The sequence below is a fragment of the Mauremys reevesii genome, linkage group 11, assembly GCF_016161935.1.
Source record: "Mauremys reevesii isolate NIE-2019 linkage group 11, ASM1616193v1, whole genome shotgun sequence".
NCBI lineage: Eukaryota > Metazoa > Chordata > Testudines > Geoemydidae > Mauremys > Mauremys reevesii.
In genome coordinates this window covers 3094662-3114280 of record NC_052633.1, presented here as the reverse complement: position 1 = coordinate 3114280, position 19619 = coordinate 3094662, and the positions used below count along the sequence as shown (strand labels likewise).

The following is a 19619-nucleotide window of genomic DNA, read 5'->3' as shown; positions in this document are numbered from 1 at the left end:
AAAGGGGCCTGCGGCTGGCTTTGTGTGTGTGGGGGGGGGTGACCACAGCAGCCCCCTAACCACACCCTGTGCAGTCGCCCACAGTGCCCATTCATAAGGCCAACCTCCCCATACCATGCCACCCTCACTTCTGCTTTGCTGCCCAGCAGCCCCCGCTCTGTGCCCATCTAGCTCTGAAGGCAGTGCAGAAGTAAGGGTGGCAATACCACACACCCCGCTGCAACTGGCAGATTTCACTGTCCGTCATGCGTTTTTCATAGCTGTGAATTTGGCAGGGCCCTAACCATGATAGCTGTTTGGCTGAGTACACTCTTATTTCATGCTCAGTCACAAGATTGCTGTGTGTCACAAAATCAATGTGCCTAAACCTAATCTAACCTCTCACTTCTCAGAAAGTCCTGGAAAAAACTGGTTCCTCAAATTTTCATTTTCTCTCTTGCATTCCCTTCGTTTTTCTATCCCCCATTGATAACTTACTCTAAGGTAATAAAATACAGAATTTAACCCGCAGAGTGTTGGCTTTTTCCAGTCAAATATTCAGCGATGCCTGAATATTTCTGCAGTCCTCAAAGTGTTAACAGCCAGAAAAAACACACACTTCCCATTCTGTGACTTGTGTTGAGACAATCTAACAGCTCCTATTTCCCATGCTAGAAACTGGTTAAGACACAGGGCAAGTAGTTAGGAGTTCTATTCCCACTACAGTTTTTGGTTTGCTGGTGCTGGGCCAGATATTTGATATATGTACATTAGATTCCCTGTCAGCAGATAGGAGACCCTGCTTGTCTATTATATAGAGATGTTTGTGAGGCTCACTGCATTAAGGCTGGTATATCGCTTCCTTATCCGTAGGTGAAAAATGCTCCAGAAGTATTAAAACAGGAAGCCCGTGTTTGTATCTCAGGATGGCATCTTGGAAGTTTTTGGACAGAGGGAGTTAAGATCAAGATGGCACATTTTAGAGAACAATACTGACTTAGGGAGCCATGAATGGTAACCTGCAAAGCTATTGTTCATCATCAGGAACAACTGCTTTGTCAGAAGCGGGTGCGAGACGTGGACTGGTAAATGCTGAAGCCGTACTTTTGTGTGTACATGGCAGTCAGACATTTTTATTGCAAAATGCCGTCTGGAAAAGATGCAAAACAAAATTGCTAAACTGCAAAAGAAAAAAAATAAGGGGGAAAAGCAAAAGGCCCCCTTCCCTTTGCTTATTGAGTTCAAAGGCATAACATGCAGCACCCTGCAGCAAATGGGAAGCTACACTAATTTTAAAGCCATAAAACGCTATAAAGTGCCCTGCGGGGCAGGACTACACTGAAGCTAGTTGCACCTAAATAAGACACGGTTCATTTACTTCGCAGCTTAGCCTAATGTAATCATCAGCGGATTTCTAGCCTAGAGTTGTAACAGGCAAATAGCCGATACTGCGGAGGCGACACTCCCAGCCATAGAGGGGGCCTCAGCTAGATTGCTGTTGATTAGAAAATTTTTCAGTTTTGACAAGCACTTAATGAACATAAATCGCACCTTGATTGGTTTCCATTTGGGGCCACAGGCACACCTGAGAAAAAACAACAGTCTCCAACTCCACTTCCCCCATTCTTTGCAGAGACCTCAGCAAAAAACCTACAGTCCTGTTATGAGCCACATAAGAAAATGTTTATCACAAGTTTCTGTGCAAGCAGCAGTGAAAGAACATTTTCCCTAAACGCCTTCCTACACAGAGATATGGACATTACATCCTTTAACATCTTAGTACACTATGATTTCTTAAAAGGTACTACAAAGCTACCTCCCCAGAAAATAACACTGGGGGACAATTAGTCATTTTAAAATGTGTGTGTCAGTCTGTTCCGGAAAACACTCTGGTCAACCTAAAGCTCCTCCTGGGTCTTGGTAACAAGAAGGTCATCTTGTTCCCTTACTATTAATATTGGGAACTGAGACCCTGAAGTTAAAGGAATAAAAAACAAAAACCATGCACTGTGTCTATGCTACAATATTAATCAGATCAATGGGTGCTTGGGGACGGAGGGGGTAGGAAGAGTCTTTCGATGTATAACACCAGATCTCAAACATACAGAATATTGAATTTTTCATAGTTTGCACATTTTCATGGAAATTTGAATAGGTTATTCTGTGTCTGCCCCTCACTCCCCCCTGCTCTCACTAGTTCATAGCAAGAACAGATCTAACATTTAGTAAACACTAGATCACAATTTGTCTATCACAAATAATTTATGTAACATTTATGTCTATACTGGTTAGTGCTACTAGAAATGGAGCTTTATTTTCATAAAGCATCTCTTAATAAATCAATCCCTTGCCTTTTGCTATTTAAATTGCAACTTGTTCAAGTAACCAAACACTTACAGACCTGTCTTTTTTGACAATGAGCTTCACTCTTTGCTGAGATCTCTTACATATTGCACATTTACACTGTTCTGCAAGTAATAGTTCCATGTGCATTGCAGTACCCTACACTAATTACATGTGATAAATCTTGTGTCATATGCTCAGAAACAAATGGATTCCAAGCTAAATATGCTTTATATATTCACAGGTCACTTAATGCACAAACAAGGAGAATCTCTACCCGGTTGTGGGACTAGTTACATGGAAACAACAGGAATAATCAGTCTTCATTACCCTAAGCACAGACTGCTTAAGTGGGAGTCTTTTATGGTACAGCTTACTGACCATTATACAGGACACTGAGAACTCCACATTTCATTATGCCCATGACTTGCCATGATTTTTCACTTGGCATAGCAGGTGCAGTGGTGATTTCATTTAGGGCTACACTCAGTTTGAAGGGACACTGTTAAGGTTGTTAGGATTTAAAATTTACTTACCTCGGCAGTTTTCCCACACTGCAAGCCTTACCTTAAGGGTGGCAGCTATGTATTTAGGTTTTTTTTTGTTGTTTTTTTTTTAAACTAATCCTTACTGCAGCATTATTTCAAGGAAACAAAGCAGCCTATTTCCCAGTAAACAACAAACTGCATGGATGATCTCCTGTAGTGGTCCCCTCTGGCGTGCTACCAACCCCTTTGTTTCCCATATGAGCACACATGCTATCACACACAATATATGTATTAGTTGAAAACACACAGAGGTGATGTGTGATATCCCATATTATCATGGCATAAGGTGGTAAACAGACTAATTATCATTTTTTCTGAAGAGGTTACCATGTAGTTTCTACAAAATAACAGTAGCAATGTAACAAAGTATGACAGAATTAAGAAATGCAGCCCAGAGAAATTGTAACAAATGACATCATAAAGCAGTATACTATTCTGGAAAAGGTTTTAGGACAGAAGCTATTAAACTTGTTCACAATTATTTTTGTGTGGAATATATATGGTATCAACACATCAAATATGCAGCAAGGATTAGACACAACACAGTACATCTTTCATGCCTTTCTGTTTTTCCATGTATTCCAATGTTTCGTATATATTAACTGATAAAAAATAACTATAACACAAATTTGAGCAACCATAATTTTGTCAAACATACCTTACCCCTAAAATCACTCTGTCGACTTCCCTTTCCCAGGGTCTGCCCTGAATGCAAAAGGTTTGAAAGAGTACATCTGCATCCTAATTGATACATAGCAATATGAAGTCATAAACAAAGCTATCTTTGGGTCAATTCCCAGACCTATTCAACGTGACCTGATTTTATGATTACTTTTGCCCTTCCAAGAAAGGTATTAAAGAAGAGATTTCAGACTTTACAAATATCTAGAGTTGTATTTTCATATGAAGCAAACTATTTTTTATTAACTACAATCATCAGGGAAAGCGTGGGTAGTTTGTTAATCCAACATACTTATACATACCTTGGGGCTGGGAAACAGTTCAAGGGGAAACACACTTTTTGGAGCAAGAGAAGAGCCAGACAAAGATGTTTGCACAAAGTTATTCATATACCCAGTTGTGCAACACAGCACTTAACTACTACAATTAAGGTGACCAGACAGCAAGTGTGAATAATCAGGACAGAGGGTGAGGGGTAATAGGTACCTATATAAGACAATGTTCCAAATATCGGGACTGTCCCTATAAAATTGGGACATCTGGTCATCCTAACTACAACGATAGGCAGACTGCAAGAACACATTGTTGCCAGCCCCCAAACTTACAAAAATCATTTCTCAGGTCCCCCAAAATCATGAAATCGGCCTAAAAACAATAATATATTTTGGGTTCTTTTTGGCCACTGAATTTTTAAAGTTCCCATTTTCAAGCTTTTCTGCAGAAGCATGAAGTCAAGGAATTTTTTTTTTAAAACGTGAGAATCCCAGCTTTATTTAATCACGTCTTGAGGAGCTAAGGCTTTAAGAAAACAACACTAAATATAATGAGACGTGAGAACATTGCTGGAGTTGGCTACAGTGCTAGACACTCGTGCGTCACATTTCAACAGTTTTTACATGGATCATCATTTAAACTCTGACTGGGTCCTAGAAGATCAGTCCGTGCCTGTAGAATTTCACAAGCCAAGGTATTGTTATGGTAGTTTTAGCCTGTCTCCTAAGAAGGTGAGTGTCATTACAATATAGAGGAGCAGATGTGCGTGAAACAAAACAACTCCTGGCCATGCTGAAGTTTCACACACCACTATTGCAACATGATTACTTTGTCTGATGATGGAAAAATCATTCCTAAGGTCTTTATCATTAAGCCAACATGAACTACGTTTCTATGAATGACGGAATGAGCTCATTTCTCCTTCAGTTAGCGGTGTTCATAAGAAAATGGATTTCCAGAGTTGTGGATACCACCAGGCCAAACTTATTTAGATGAGTCTCATCTGGATACAGTATAACAATTTTTTTTTTTTTAGTCAGTCCTGCAGCACCACCACAATCCCAATAACCTTTGTGAAGGTCTTTTGAACAGAGTCTATCCCAAATGGGAGAAAGATGAAATAGAAGCATTCCTCTTATGTCTCAGACGTCAGAACATTATGATAAAAACACCCAGCTTTCATACAGCACTTTTCATCTGTAGATCTCAAAGCACTTTACAAAGGAGGTTGGTACCAGTACCCCTATTTTACAGAAGGGGAAACGGAAACACAGAGAGATGAGATGACTTGCCCTAGGCCACCCAGCAGGCCTATGGCTGAGCCAGGAACAGAACCCATGTCTCCACAGTCCCAGTGCACTATCCCCTTGGCCAATCTGCCTCCATACAATGCTATTTTATGTACACAGTCAAACTATTCTCTTGGATAGGTACCCAAGATATATAGATGCTAGATGGCCAGCTGGGTTTTATAAGGATAGTCAGCAGGATTTTCCTCTCATTCTCGGTTATTTTGGAAGGCAATGAAATAAGAATAAAGCCTTGGGAACTTTTTCCCAGAAGAAAGTTATTAAATGGTTTCAATTTCCCACAGGCATCATGAGGAAGAGGAGACCCTTCCTTTAGAGAAATGTTGGAACTTCCCACCTTTCGCATGGTGGGAGATACCAGAATTGTTGGAACACTTTTGAACCCACTGTGTCTAAGATCAGTGGAGAGCCATGCATGCTGGAACTAGATGATCTTCCCCCACTTCATCCTTATTCTGAGATGAGATGAACCTTTGGAATGGAACCCTTGGAGCTTTGTTTCTGCCCTGGCCAAGTTTAGGCTTTGGTTTTCTGCTTGGGAATCTTAGGATTTGTCTGCATGGGGACACTCAGGAAAGATAATTTGAATTAAGTGGATTCAGCAATCTAAAGCAAATTAAGACAACTTTAATTCTGAATGAGTATGTCCACATAGGGGTTTAATGCAGTTTAAATAATCCACTTTAAATGTACACCTTTTATTAATTCAAATGAATTTTACTGAGTGTCTCCCTGGAGACAAGCCCTAACAATAGCTTTGAGTATCAAGAAAAGTAGGTAAGAACTGAAATCTTGGGAATATGACGCAGGGAGCATCTCCTTAGCAATCTTGAGAGTAGTGTTCAGAAATTCTCAAAATAAGCTGTATTTCTTGAACTACAAAGACAATTCTGAGCTTTGATGAAAGGCACTTTCCAAGGAGCGCCATATAACCAGGATAACGATAAAACCCTCCCTTCCCCACAGTCTGCCATGGAGCTGTATATCGATGTAATAAACACAAATACAGAAACAAACTGATTCACATATAAAACAAATTATAATCTCCTCAGGAAAAAGTTACGTTTTCATCTCTCTTTATTAGAAGTGGGGAAGTGAACAATTGAAGTGGATCCTAGGGCAAAACATTTTACACGAAGGACAAGCAAAGCTAAAGCTGTGTCATCTGCTGACCTGTGGCATGCTGGTAAAAAACCCAAAAAGGTAGATGGGTGTCAAAATAGGTATTCATCAGGATGACGCTAAGTTAAAGAGGCTTCAAACACAAACTTGTCCTTCACCATTAAAATAGCACTACCCAGCAAGTATCCTAGCGAATATACACAGGGAGCCCTGATGCATGGCACTATGCCATTAGGAACCAAGAGATGCCTAGACAAACTCTCATGGGTCCCTTTGTGAAGGCAAGACAGACATGTAAGATGAATAGGTAGACACGGTGAACTGTGAAACCTGCAGGTCAAAGTTCTCTCTCATTATCCCCTCCATTTTTCTATCAAGGTAGTCCCTTAGGCACACTAAGGGAAGGGCAGGTTTAAGGTTCTTGAAAAAAAACTGTCAGCACCAAGTCCGGAAAATGTAGGTTGCTTATGTATATAGTTTCTCCTTCTTTAAGAAAAGGAAAATGCATTTAGTGATTGTGAAAGGTGTCAGGCTGACAGCATTAGCAAATGAAGTTCCTTATTTAGCTAACAAAGTATAGCTCAAGCTTCCCCATGCTGCCCTGCCATTGTCTCTCAACTCTTCTGGAGGCACCACCTCTAGAACTCAGATGCTAGTTCACTTTCCGCACCCTTGTGATATTTTGTTTCTCTGTATAGACTGCTTACAGGGTGCCAGTTTTGATACCGGTTTGTGTGATGTAGACTTTTCACGCAGAAATGGTCCAAGACCACTGAGTCATTTCTCATAGGCTGCTGAACGTATCTGATAGTAAGGATCTGTGATCATTATGACCTTAGACCTGATACGAGGCAATGTTGCCAAACACATTGTCAGTGCTTGAAGAATAGTTTAAATATTTTAATGATTTTTGTCCCTGCAACTTTTGCATCAATTCGATCTGCAGTACAGAGGGACTGAAATTGCCTTTTCATTTATTTCTCCCCCTTATACCCTCCCCATCCCCACTATTCCCGAAAGGGTTGCCAAGTGCTACACATTAGGGAACCATAACTCCAGAGCTCTGAAGAAGAGGTTACTCACCTTGTACAGTAACTGAGGTTCTTCAAGATGTGCCCCCCTGTGAGTGCTCCAGCTCAGGTGTCAGTGCGCCTTTGCTCGGAGAGTTTTGTAGCAGTGCCCATACAGGGTCGTACATGCGCAGTATTGGTCTCACGGCGCCATTGACGCCTCATCTAGCATGCATGTGACCCGAACCTCAGTTCCTTCTTTACTGTAGAGTCCTATTGCACACTCCAACATAGAGGGGAGGAGGATGGGTAGTGGAGCACTCACAGGGGAACACATCTCGAAGAACCTCAGTTACTGCACAAGGTGAATAACCTTTTCTTCTTCTAGTGATGTCCCTGTGGGTACTCCACTTCAGGTGACTGTAGAGGACAGTGTGCCCTCCTGGGGATGGAAGGGGTTTGGAGTTGGTTGGTTGATGGAGGATAACACTGCTAATCCTAGCTTTGCATCTGATTCTGGACCTTGTATTATTGCGTAGTGTTTTGCAGATGATGTTATTGATCTGGTAGAACGTGATCCGGTCCCCTATGGGGATTGTATGTCCTTTAGTTGGTAGCTTGGGTGAATGCACCCGGAAATCCATTTTGATAGTCTCTGTGCTGATATAGAGGATCCTTCAGAACCTTGCGCGATAGAAACAGAGTTTCGGGAATTTCCTAAATGGTATGGTTCTATCCAGGTAGAATGCTAAAGCTTGTCTAACGTCCAAGATGTGCCATGCAGCTTCATATACATTCTCGTGTGGTTAGGGAAAGAATGTGTGTAGATGTACTGGTTGATTTAAATGGAAGGACGAGGATATCTTGGGGGTGAATTTTGGATGGGTTCTTAATGTAACTTAGTCTTTTAAAAAGATAGCATGTGGTGGGTCTGCCATGACAGCCCCTATTCCTCTCCCACACATCGAGCCGATGTGATTGCCATTAAAAATGCGATTTTCATTGATAGGCACATTAAAGAGCAAGTCATCAAGGGTCTGAACAGGGTTCTGGTGAGACTTTTTAAATCCAAATTAAGGTCCCACAGTGGTGTAGATGGGCGTACATCTGGGTAGATTATTTGTAGGCCCTAAAGGAATCGTTTGGTGACTGGATGTGTGAACAGCATTGCCTCATCGATTTTTTGATGAAAGACAGTGATAGCAGTAAGGTGTACATTGGTCGAACTTATGGATATGCCAGAGGTTTTTAATTTGAGAATGTAATTTAGTGTCAGTGGAAGGAGTGCTGACACAGCGGTATAATTGGCCAAGTGACTGACGGTTCTGACTCCTTCAGTGTCGTTGACGGTGCCATGGTGGAGGAGGTAGGCTTGGTGCCCCTTGACTCTGCACTGGAGAGCTGGGATTCGGCAGAGGCTACCGCACGGGAGGTGCCGGAGATTCCTGGAGCCTCGTAAGTGCTGAGCTGCAGTGTGGTCAGCACCGAGGAGAGTGACCTGGCTGGAGACCACTTCCTCTTGATCTGCTCTCTACAAGACGAAGAGGATGCCCATTTCCTTGCAGCTTTTTTGGAAGAATGAGTCTTAGGAGACCTTGCTAGAGAAATGTCTGGTGATCTGTGCCGGGAGGGGTTTCCTGCCCTGGGTCAGAGGTTGGTCGTAGAGACTTCTCCATCAAAAAGGGTTTCAGGCTCAGGTCCTCTATCTCTGTGAGCCCTGGCTTTGAGCTTGCTACAATGTGCACATTTCTGAGCAATGTGTGTTGCCCCCAAGCAACAGATATATTAAGTGTGTCCATCTGACACAAGCATAGCTTTCCTGCACATCATGCAGCGAGTAAAGCCTGATGAACCAAGCATTTCACTCCAGTTTCATATTCACAACAAGCAGGGAGTCTACACAGAAGACTGCTTATGTAGAAATTCTGTACAAACAGGTCTATGTATGTAACTGAGTGTTGAATATCTGATTCTGCCTCAAGCTGTGGTTTACATATATGACTAGGCAGAGAGGCAGAAGCTGTTTCCATTTCCAACCCACCAAGGGGAGAGCAGCACTTGCCCACGATGAAGGATAAAGACAGGATTACCAAAATCTACAACTGGCCTTGCTCTCCCTTTTCCTCTGCAGACCATTGACTCTGTGTGGAACTCTGCTGCAGAATGAGTAGCAGAAAGCACCTACTGCCTGGAGGATGCAAAAAAAATCCTATTCATGGTAATTGGCTGCCACCTGGTTGATAGAGAGAGTAACAGTGCTCCACACTTTACATTGATAATACCTAAACGAACAAAAACAAAAAATGTTCCATGGGCACTCTCGTTACTTTTGCAATGATTTCCAATGGCTTCTTCAAGACTAATGCCAATGGAAACAACATTTAAAATGACATAATATGGGTTATTGTTCACCCCATAGTAATGTTATAATGTGAATGTGCAGTAGCTGCTTCCGAACCTTAAAGAGACTGGCATTTTAAATTTGCTACATTCACTTGACTGCACACCAAGCCACAGTAAGGAGAGTGTGTTAAAGTATCAATCTTCACCCTGTTCTGTAACAGAACATTTCAGTGGATTACTATTGGCTTTGTGCACCCACAGACTAACTTGGTGGAAATTCCTATAGCTTTAAAATTGTAAGCCAGTTGATCAAGTGAGACATCTTGTGACACCTCTGCTGAGAAAACTCTCTGCTCCTGGTGCTCGAATGGCTGGTTCCTTTCAATGTGGTAGTGGAGATATTACTTTAAAACTTAAATTGCCAGGAAAAAGTAATGAGAAGTTATAAAACCCTTAGATGTACGGGGAGGAAGGTGAGCAAGTGGTCGTACATGGAGATATACCTTCAGCAAAACCCAGAACTGATTGCCCTGTATCAGCTTTGCTCGCAAAAGTGCAATGCTGGTAGTCTTGACTTGCAGCAGGGAGGCTCAACTCTTGCTTCAAGGTCAAATGCTTTGAGGCTCTCTCGCCAGCTTCACACAATTTAATGGAAGACCCAGAGAAGCAGATGCAGTTGGGCTGTTCTAAAAGGATCAGAGGAACAGGGGACGAAGCCCGGCTGGAGTGGACAAAGATTCTGGGATATGAATTCTGTTGCGGGTCAGTGCCTTGCAGCTAACTGCCATGCAATTTATGAAATCAATAGCTCTAAAGAGTCAAGGAAGTGACATCAGAGATGACACTAAGACATTCCCAAGAGGGTAGGAAGTAAGGCTGAGAAGTTTTGTCCCAAGCCAGAGCAAGCACTAATGCTCAGTGGATTGTACTCCCAGGAGACTGCGTTCAGCAGAAGAGCTCAAGAAAGACTTGATTGTTGCAGTCCAGCAGGTGGCCCCAACAGTTTTAGCCCCCGAAAACTAGGATCAACGTGCAGATCTATGAACGCCAAAGCATTTCCGCTATGCCGCATCCCTGCAGAGAAGAGATTTACATCCTTCAATGCTTGAGAGCTCACGAGTTACATGTTCCGTTTAAAGACAGATGAGGCTGCTGGAATGCTGGGTTTATATGACAATACATTGAACAGACCTTTGATCATAGTGAGGAATGTGATTCTACAACACAAAAATACACCCTCCTCCCCCATCTCTGTGGGTCTTGGCGAATTCAGAAATATAGGGCTAGACTGTGGCTTTAAGCCATGGCCTGTGCTGGACAGCATGTGGAAGAGCCTGAGTGTCTTGGCATCCCACACTGCAGAAGCAGTTCTGGCTCCACCACCTTCCAAAGAGATGCAGCAGCATGTTCTCCCATCCCTACCCAATCAGCTCTGACCGATGGAGCAAACTCTTCTCCACTCTTTTCAGGTAGCTACTGCTCAGAGGAGTACTAGCACTGTGCAGCGACCAAGCTCCCCCAGGCAATTGGGACTGTGGATTGTGTTGCAGGGCCTAAAGGGAGGCGAGGCGCCTCATGCTTTCACCCCCTTCTTGACGCAAGATCGGTGCAATAGTGTCTTCCACATAAGGGATTTTAATGGTGTATGTGAAAATTCCACAGTAATTTAAAATCTAAAAAGGTGATAAAATGTTTTTTATTTTTAAAAATGCCACCATCACTGCTACCCAGGAAACACATGAGCTATAGAAAGCTTAAAAAATACATTCTTATTTACTGCATTCATATCACCTTTCACAAATCAAGAAGTGTCATCTCTTAAAATCCTGATATTTACAGCCATTCCTGCAAGTCTAGAAGAAGCCCAACATGAAATAAACTCTTACGTCTACTGAACAACTAGTAAACTGCATAAAGGAAGGTTATCTAGGTTGTACATGTGATCACACTATGGAATTTTAGCTAAAGTGTGCCCTCAGGTTCATACTTCAGGATTTCTTTCCACCAGAGACAGGGTATTTTTGTCAAACCCTGTCCAGATGAGCCTGCTAACAGTATCTGATCTGTGGTCTGACAAGTGCTGACTGCAAAGAGTGTGGCATACTTACATGTAAACTGGGATGATAGGTCAGTACACCGTTGTCACACAACGTAACGTATTTCTTCTTCCACTCTTTATTCAATGACTTGCCACTTCGCTTTAGCAGCACACCCTGTTAGAGAGGAAAAAGGCAGAGAAAGGAATTAAACATGATCTTTTGCAAATGCATAGCCATTCAAAGGCAAGGGCAGCAGAGACTTATAACATATTCACTAACATTCTAGTACTGTGTTTCCCTACAAGCTTCTCTATCTCTTCATTTTGTTTCTCCCTTCTCTTTCTGCCAAAATATATCGAATGGCAGCTACCAGCAGCTTCAGCAGCAGTAGAGTAATAGCTCTTCAACATGGTTTTCAATAAAGCAGGATAGCCCAACAAAATATCGTCTGTGTCAACATTTGCTCTGTCCACTAGGGCTATCACGAGAAGCTTTTGTACTGAATTATACCTCCCTTGGAATTTATATCTTAATGGTGGCGCTCAGTCAGATTTATAGCCATAACAATAAACTCTAAGTTGAGCAAAGATCAAACACCTAGTACACTTGTGGGCACTATAAAATAAATGATAAATAATAAATTTCTGTCTGAATGGATTTTCCATGCAATTATGGATTCTAGTGTTTTTAGTGTGTGGCTCCTGGATTCCTTTATGTCAACTGCTATTTGTGGATTCTTCTGCTGTATCTGAGCTCAGCCGCAGCATGGGCACGGAAAGGCAGCAGTTAGCATTTGATTGTTTCTGCATGAACACTCGTTCTACTAATTTGTGCAGCTTTCTCTCCCTTTCCCAAGCAGTGGCATGGCACAGAAATTCTTCCAGTTACTTATAATCCTAGCAAGGAGAAGCATTACTGATGCAGGTGACAGCAGGAGAGACCCTTACAAGGAAATAAAGCTAAAGCAGGTTGCGGAGGGGAGATTTTGAGAGTGCAATCTTGAGTAATCCAGAGGGGAACCTTGGAAGAAGATGGATGGAAGGATAACCTGGGGGTCATGGAGTAAGAGAGGGAGAGGGAAGAGGCCAAGTTTTGTTTTTCCAGGGAGCAGAAGGGAAAATAAGAGCAGCCAAACAGGAAGTAATTTACCACAGCAGCGGGAAGAGATGATTGAACAATGAATTAAGATGTAAAACTACTGAAAATACACAAAAATATTGGAGAGGAAAGGAACTAAAATAAAAAGGAAACTCAAGACAAAAAACGGTCTGTAAGGAAGTCCAGATGCAGACAAAACTAAATGGGAATTTATGAAAAACTGGAACATAGGAAAAATACAGAAGGGCGGGCAAGAAAACAAAACCATGAGAAAAAAACTAAATATTTGTATGTACTTGATCTTACTACCAACCTAATTCAAACATATGGTGTCATTTCATGTTAACTAAGGAAGTGGTCTCACCCTGGGGACATTTCCCCCCAACATTACAGTATAAGTTGACTGGTTAGGGCATTGAGAGACAGGAAACCAAGTTCACTGATGGAGTGGTTTCATGAGACAAACAATTTTTAATAAACATAATTCATTTCAATTAATCACTTGGTTCTCCCATTCCAGTTATGCCCATGCTGAAATACAGTTTACATCTATATTGGTAATTGTAACACTCAAAAGGAAAAGGACCGAAACATTGAACTTATACTAAACATGTAAGTGGAACTTGCAACTTTCAATAACTAGCATTAATAACTAAAAGATCTTTCATCATGAGTTTAAAACAACTGAAACATTATGAAGATAGTCACTTTAATAAGGCATTTGATCTAAACACCTCTCAGTTGAATTTTAGTGTTTTACAAGCCATGATTTATATTTTCAAAATTCATTATCACAGTTAGATTGGCTGGAACTTCTATGGAATTTCAGTCTATCCTGAACTAAATAAAAAACTAAGCCCATTAGGCTAATCAAGATATGCCAACCAATGCTTTAGGAACAGTTTTGTCTAGGAAATTCTGATTAAAAACACAATTATAAGGCATCTCTTAATGAATGCTGCACAGTATAATTTGGTTGAGGACTATTTCTAGTTAAACTGCTCTTACTCAGGCAAATATCAAACTTCTATCTTCGTATCCAAGTACTATCTTGGGGACCCACAGCTAGGCCTGGTCATTTTGTACTGAGAAGTATCTGCAAATTCAATATATCCTGTGGTGTCACAGGTGCTCAACAGCATGGATCAGTTCAAACCAAAATCAGGTTCTTATGTTTAAATAAAATTAAATAATGAAGGAATAGCATTTGATATTAGTACATGGAAAATACAGCAGGAAATAGAAAGTAAAAGGTATAATATGTCCAACTATTATGATACTGTATTTAGTACATTTTTAAAAAATGAATAAACCTAAAGAAAGCTGTGATGCATGCTTACTTTTTTAGTTCAACAGCTTGCTTTATAAAATTATGTCATTTCAGACTGAGTCCCAACAATACAGGGGGACAAGGGTCAGGCCTGTGCCAATGCACAATTACAACTGCTCCATTGCTTCAGAAAACCGTTTCCCTCCCCAAAACACTGACAGACATAATCCTCAACTAAATCTCCCATGCCACAATCCAGATGGATTCATAATACTCCTTTAGCAACTATGGAGATGGATCCACAGGGGAGTCCAGGGTCCTAACTGCCCTTTACTTGACACACTCCTTAAATAAAGGCAACAGTGACCTTTCAGAATCCACATCGGCTCTGAAAGACACTGTACCCAAAAGCACACTTTAAATGACTGAAATTAGGCACAAATGTGTTGTAGTAACTTTCTGATAGTTTGGGGGTCAGGTTTCTCTTTGTTTTTGGATGCAACTTCCCAGTGCTGGAGACCTCAGACTTGTAAAAATGAAACAGGGTTCTGAAGGTTCTTTTCATGCTTCTGCAAGTTTGAGGTTTATATGCCAATTACTGTTTTCTCATGTAAGAGAAGTTTTCTTCTATTAAAAATAAAAGCTTGCATCTGCCTTTGACTTCTATGTTTGTCTATAACAGGTGATATGTCATTTCACCTTTCCAGTCTTTTACACGCACCTAAAACTGAATTCCCCTAAATGTAAGATTGCACTGTTATCACTATGCTATATAAATAAAAAAATAATTTACAAAAGCTATTCCCCAACTGGTGCTGATATGTTTTTTCTTCGTAGTCTTTAATGGGAATTAAACTGTAAAGCATCACATTGGCAATTTTTTCCTTTCCACTTTCTTCATATTTTCAATAAGTGGAAATGCACTTTACGCATTTTTGACTGCCACTCAGCTACAGGTAAAACATTTTACTACTTTGGAGGTGCCTGTTCAAGGCAATTATAAGCTCAATGAAGTGTAAGGTTGCTAATTTTGGTTGGACCTATTCCTGAAGGTTTCATCACATGACAATATTTAATTAAAGATTAATCTTTAATTCCTGGAGATCCAGGACAATCCTGGAGGGCTGGCAATCCTAGAAGTTCGATATTAAAATGTCTAAAATGCACTTGGTTCTTGCACAAAGAAACTTTTGCTACTGTGCATGTAAGAGTTAGGAAGTTCCATTTCATGGATCTGGGTGAAGTCATGACTCTGACAATCAAAATGCAAGTTACACCGGTTCATATTCTTTAAAAAAGAGGATTCCACTCTATTTTTATGTATGGTAGCATTCTATTGAACATTATGTACATCTAACCTCCCTTGTGATGTGTCATAAACATACAGGTAAGGGTAGCATAAAATCCCTCCTTTACCTGTAAGGGGTTAAGAAGCTCCAATAACCTGGTTGGCACCTGACCAAAGGGACCAATAAGGAAAGAAGATACTTTTAAATCTGGGGGTGGGGGGAGAGGTTTTGTTTGTGCTCTTTTTGTTTTTGTTCCCTCTGGATAGAGAGAGACACAGCAAGCAGGTAACCCAGCTTCTACTGAAACGATAAATCTAAGATTATAGAAATTGTAAGTAATAGCAAGGAAATGCATTAGAGTACCTTTTGTTTAAGTTTGTGAATTTTCCCTACGCTAAGAGGGAGGTTTATTCCTGTTTTTATAACTTTGAAGTTGAGCCTAGAGGGGAATCCTCTGTGTTTTAAATCTTTTTATTACCCTGTAAAATTACCTTCCATCCTGATTTTATAGAGGTGCTTCTTTTACTTTTTTCTTTATAATAAAGTTCTTTTAAGAAACTGATTGGTTTTTAGTGTCCTAAAAACCCAAGGGTCTGGTCTGCGCTCACTTTGTTAACCTACTGGTTGGTATATTATTCTCAAGCCTCCCCAGGAAAGGGGGTGATAGGGCTTGGGGGAATATTTTGGGGAAATAGGAACTCCAAGTGGTCCTTTTCCTGAATCTTTGTCTAAATCACTTGGTGGTGACAGCAGTACTATCCAAGGACAAGGAAAGGATTTGTACGTTGGGGAACTTTTTAACCTAAGCTGGTGGAATATAAGCTTAGGGGTCTTTCATGTGGGTCCCCACATCTGTACCTCAGAGTGGGGAGGGAACCTTAACATGATGTGATTTGTTTTTGTTGTAGTTTTAACTATTTGAGTTAACTGACTAAAGAAGTATTTATAGCTAGTGTCAGCCATTCATTCCATCAGTCCAAACATAAAATACTTCACAAGATATATTTGACCCACAATGGCACTCAAAACACAGTAGAACAAGTAATACTGCTTCATTTAAGGACGCAAAATGAACCTCCACCTCTACTCTGGATCAGAACATTCCCAAAGTCTGAGGTGGAACAGATCTGGGGTTCTAGTTCAGACTCATGTCTAGTACAGTGGTAATAACTTCAGAAGTAATTCATATCACCACATTATTTGCAGTATCTCTTCATTAAGCATAGAGAGTCCAGGGCAAAATTACCCTCTGGCAAAGGCTAAACTGTAAAGATTTTAATAGTCAGTGTACACACAAAGTAAGTTAATTTCAACACAAGGTTATTAATATCCTCATGAAAACACAGGATTCTCAACATTAAAAACACCAGTTGAAAATATGGAATTAAACGTCACTTGTACCTAGCTGTAGTTAAGGGGACTTTGGTTTTACTGAAAGAAGGGCCTGCTCAATCTCCTGCCCCAACTTTTTCAGCCTGAGGGCCAGTGCTATGTACTATTTCTAAAAGATCAAGGGTCTGCAATCAATACTTTGGGGAAGATTCCCTTGTTTTCCCTGTTCTGACCTATTCCCTTTGTTCAGGTGGTGCATAGGGAGTGGAAACCACCCATAATTCCCCTGTAAGGGATTGGCTCAGCAAATGCAGAGTCATCATAGGCGGCTCCTACACCTTCCCTCTCTCAGTCCAGGGTGGAGAGGTATGCAGGGTGCCAGGTGGGAGAGTGGCTGAAGCACTGCTGATACACCTCCTTGGGAGAGCAAAGTCAGGCAGCACAAACTAAAGCAATTTCAACGTTTCTTTAAAATCAACTCTCACCTTTTCATGTTCTCTGTATGTGTGTATATTATTTTTATATATATATACACACACACACCCCTCCTTACTATATGTTCCATTCTATGCATCCGATCAAGTGGGCTGTAGCCCACGAAAGCTTATGCTCAAATAAATGTTAGTCTCTACTCTACTCGGCTGCTACTTTGAAACCTTTAAAATCATGCTATATGAGAATCAGGGAACTGTTTTTCAGCTTCTCCTCCTTCTCTCCTCACCTAGGTTATCCCAGGTGGCTCAGAAGGGGAAGTCATCTTTTGCTAGCCATTCCCTTAAATTTCAGGCAGATCCTGTGCTCTCCTGGGGCTCTCACAGCCAGGAGGGAAGCAGGCAATGGTGCAGCTAGAGCTTATTCTCTCCCCCTCTCCAGGTATACGTCCCTGGGGAAGGTACTCCGCTGCAGAAGAGAAGGGACACAGTAACTGCTCAGAATGCTCCTGAGGGTATGACTACTTTGGGATAAAAACCCATGGCTGGCCCAGCTCAGCTGACTTCAAGCTGGTGGGGCTCAAATTCCATGGCTGAAAAATTGCCATGTAGATGTTTGGGCTTGGCCTGAAGCCCGAGTTCTGGGACTCTGCGAGGCTGGAGGGTCTCAGAGCTTGGGCTCCAGCCTGAGCCTGAACATCTCCATAGCAATGTTTAGCCCAAAACCTGCGAGGCTGAATCAGCTGACACAGGCCAGCTATGGGTTTTTTATCCCCATGTAGACATACCCTGAGACTGCAGGATCCCCTAACTCCTCCCTGTGGTGTCAAAGCTGATTCAGCCCCTCTGGTTAAAAGTGACAGGGTGACGCTCAGGAAGCACATTTTCTATTCTTTAATACATACACATATAAAAATACACAGTTTCTTAACACAGTTGTCCTCAAGGGCCACATTTAGAATCTTGAGAGCCACAGATTGGACACCACTGTTGTGGACCCTGTGCAAGTGCATGTTAGGCAGTAGACAGTGGAAGGAAGAGATAGACTACATTACAGCCCCCCTGCATCATCTCCTCTAATGCAGTGTTTCTCAACGGCCGGTCCATGGCCCGGCGCCAGCCCCTGAGATCTCCCTGACCTCATTTTCCACATCAGAGCAAGACATAAAAAAATTATTTTCATTTCTTCCATACTCCTCAGATGCAGAACAGAATTGGGTCCCCCTTGCAGAGAGGCAAAAGGGGACTGGATGAATCACTTCAATTCGCTCTTTACTCTGAAATGTATAGAAACATCAGGCAAGAAAACAATGGGAAAAAATGGAAGGGAGGTATTTTAATTGTTGAATACAGGGGACATCAGCCCAGGAAATCAGAGACTATAAAGGGCAGGTAGGAAAGTGTATACAAACCTACTTCCTGCTCCACTAAGTTAAAAGCACTGTTCAAAATTACCATCATCTTGATCAAAAAGCAATTATATGCAGTCACCATTTTAACACAATGTTTAATCGAGCAAAAATGTAAACATATCTATTTTTCTAATGTAAGAGAGCCACTCTGTCTGTGACAACCCTGGAGAATGGCCTTGAAAAACGTTCTGAGCCTAGGAGTTAAGAATAGCTAAAAAACACTCTTCACCATAAACTAGATTTAAAATATAGATACAGTACACAAAGCAAGAAATAGACACTGCGTTTAAAAAGTCCTTCAGCTCACTCCACTTTCAAGTGGTGCTTACCTCCCAAGATCTACTAGTGTACATGCAGTACATTATAAAGTCATGTTTTATCCTCAGACCATTCAACTAAGGGACATACCTGATCTTAGTAAATAATAATTTCTAGCCCTCAAATCTCTCCAAGATATCACTTTTTGTTTATTAAAAAAGTCTGTTCCAAAAACTCTCATTGACCAGATAGTATCATTTCATCTGACAATTGATCCATGCACATACTTCAGTTTCGTACTTTCCTCTATCTCAACAATTTTAGCAGCACAATTAAGGCATGGTTGACCCAAGCCTCAAGACTTTCAGATTTTAACACCTCCAATTTGCTCACCAACTATGAAAAGAATTTAACACTTCAAATTAAATTTTATCACCTTCCCCAAAAACTGTGGTGGATTTAATAGTGGGATACTTTGTATTTACAGTATTTAATACCAGGTCATTTTTTGTGTGGTTTTAATGAGCTACAAGAAAAATGCTTTGATTTGAGTACACACACTCCATTGCTTAGTTTTTGCTCAAGGAACTCTCTCATCATGCAAAAAACAGAGGAACTGTCTGTCTGTATTGCAATCTCTTTATTAGTAATGTGTATTCTGCATCTAGTCCCAAGAGGTCATTGCAAGCCAAAAGCAATGTTAAGTGTACAAGCTTTAAATAACTTACAAAGTTAATGTAATGAATGTAAGTGTTATCTGAAATCTATCACTCAGTGGCTTGCTGTAGCCCCAAGCTGCAATAAAACACTGCTCATAAATTTATATTAAAACTCTGTTCAATAGCAATTATTTACCAACAAAGATTTATTGATTGCATTTG

General features: G+C 41.1%; 1 protein-coding gene across 13 annotated transcripts in view; it reads right to left on the bottom strand.

Annotated features, from left to right (window-relative positions):
• The window catches only part of AGAP1 (ArfGAP with GTPase domain, ankyrin repeat and PH domain 1), a 634072-nt gene that overhangs the window by 203507 nt on the left and 410946 nt on the right, over positions 1-19619 (bottom strand). For all 13 annotated transcript variants that reach the window (XM_039494096.1, XM_039494097.1, XM_039494092.1 and 10 more), the window contains one exon: positions 11718-11822. In XM_039494096.1, coding sequence (XP_039350030.1) covers positions 11718-11822 — 105 coding nt within the window. The remainder of the gene's footprint in view (positions 1-11717; positions 11823-19619) is intronic.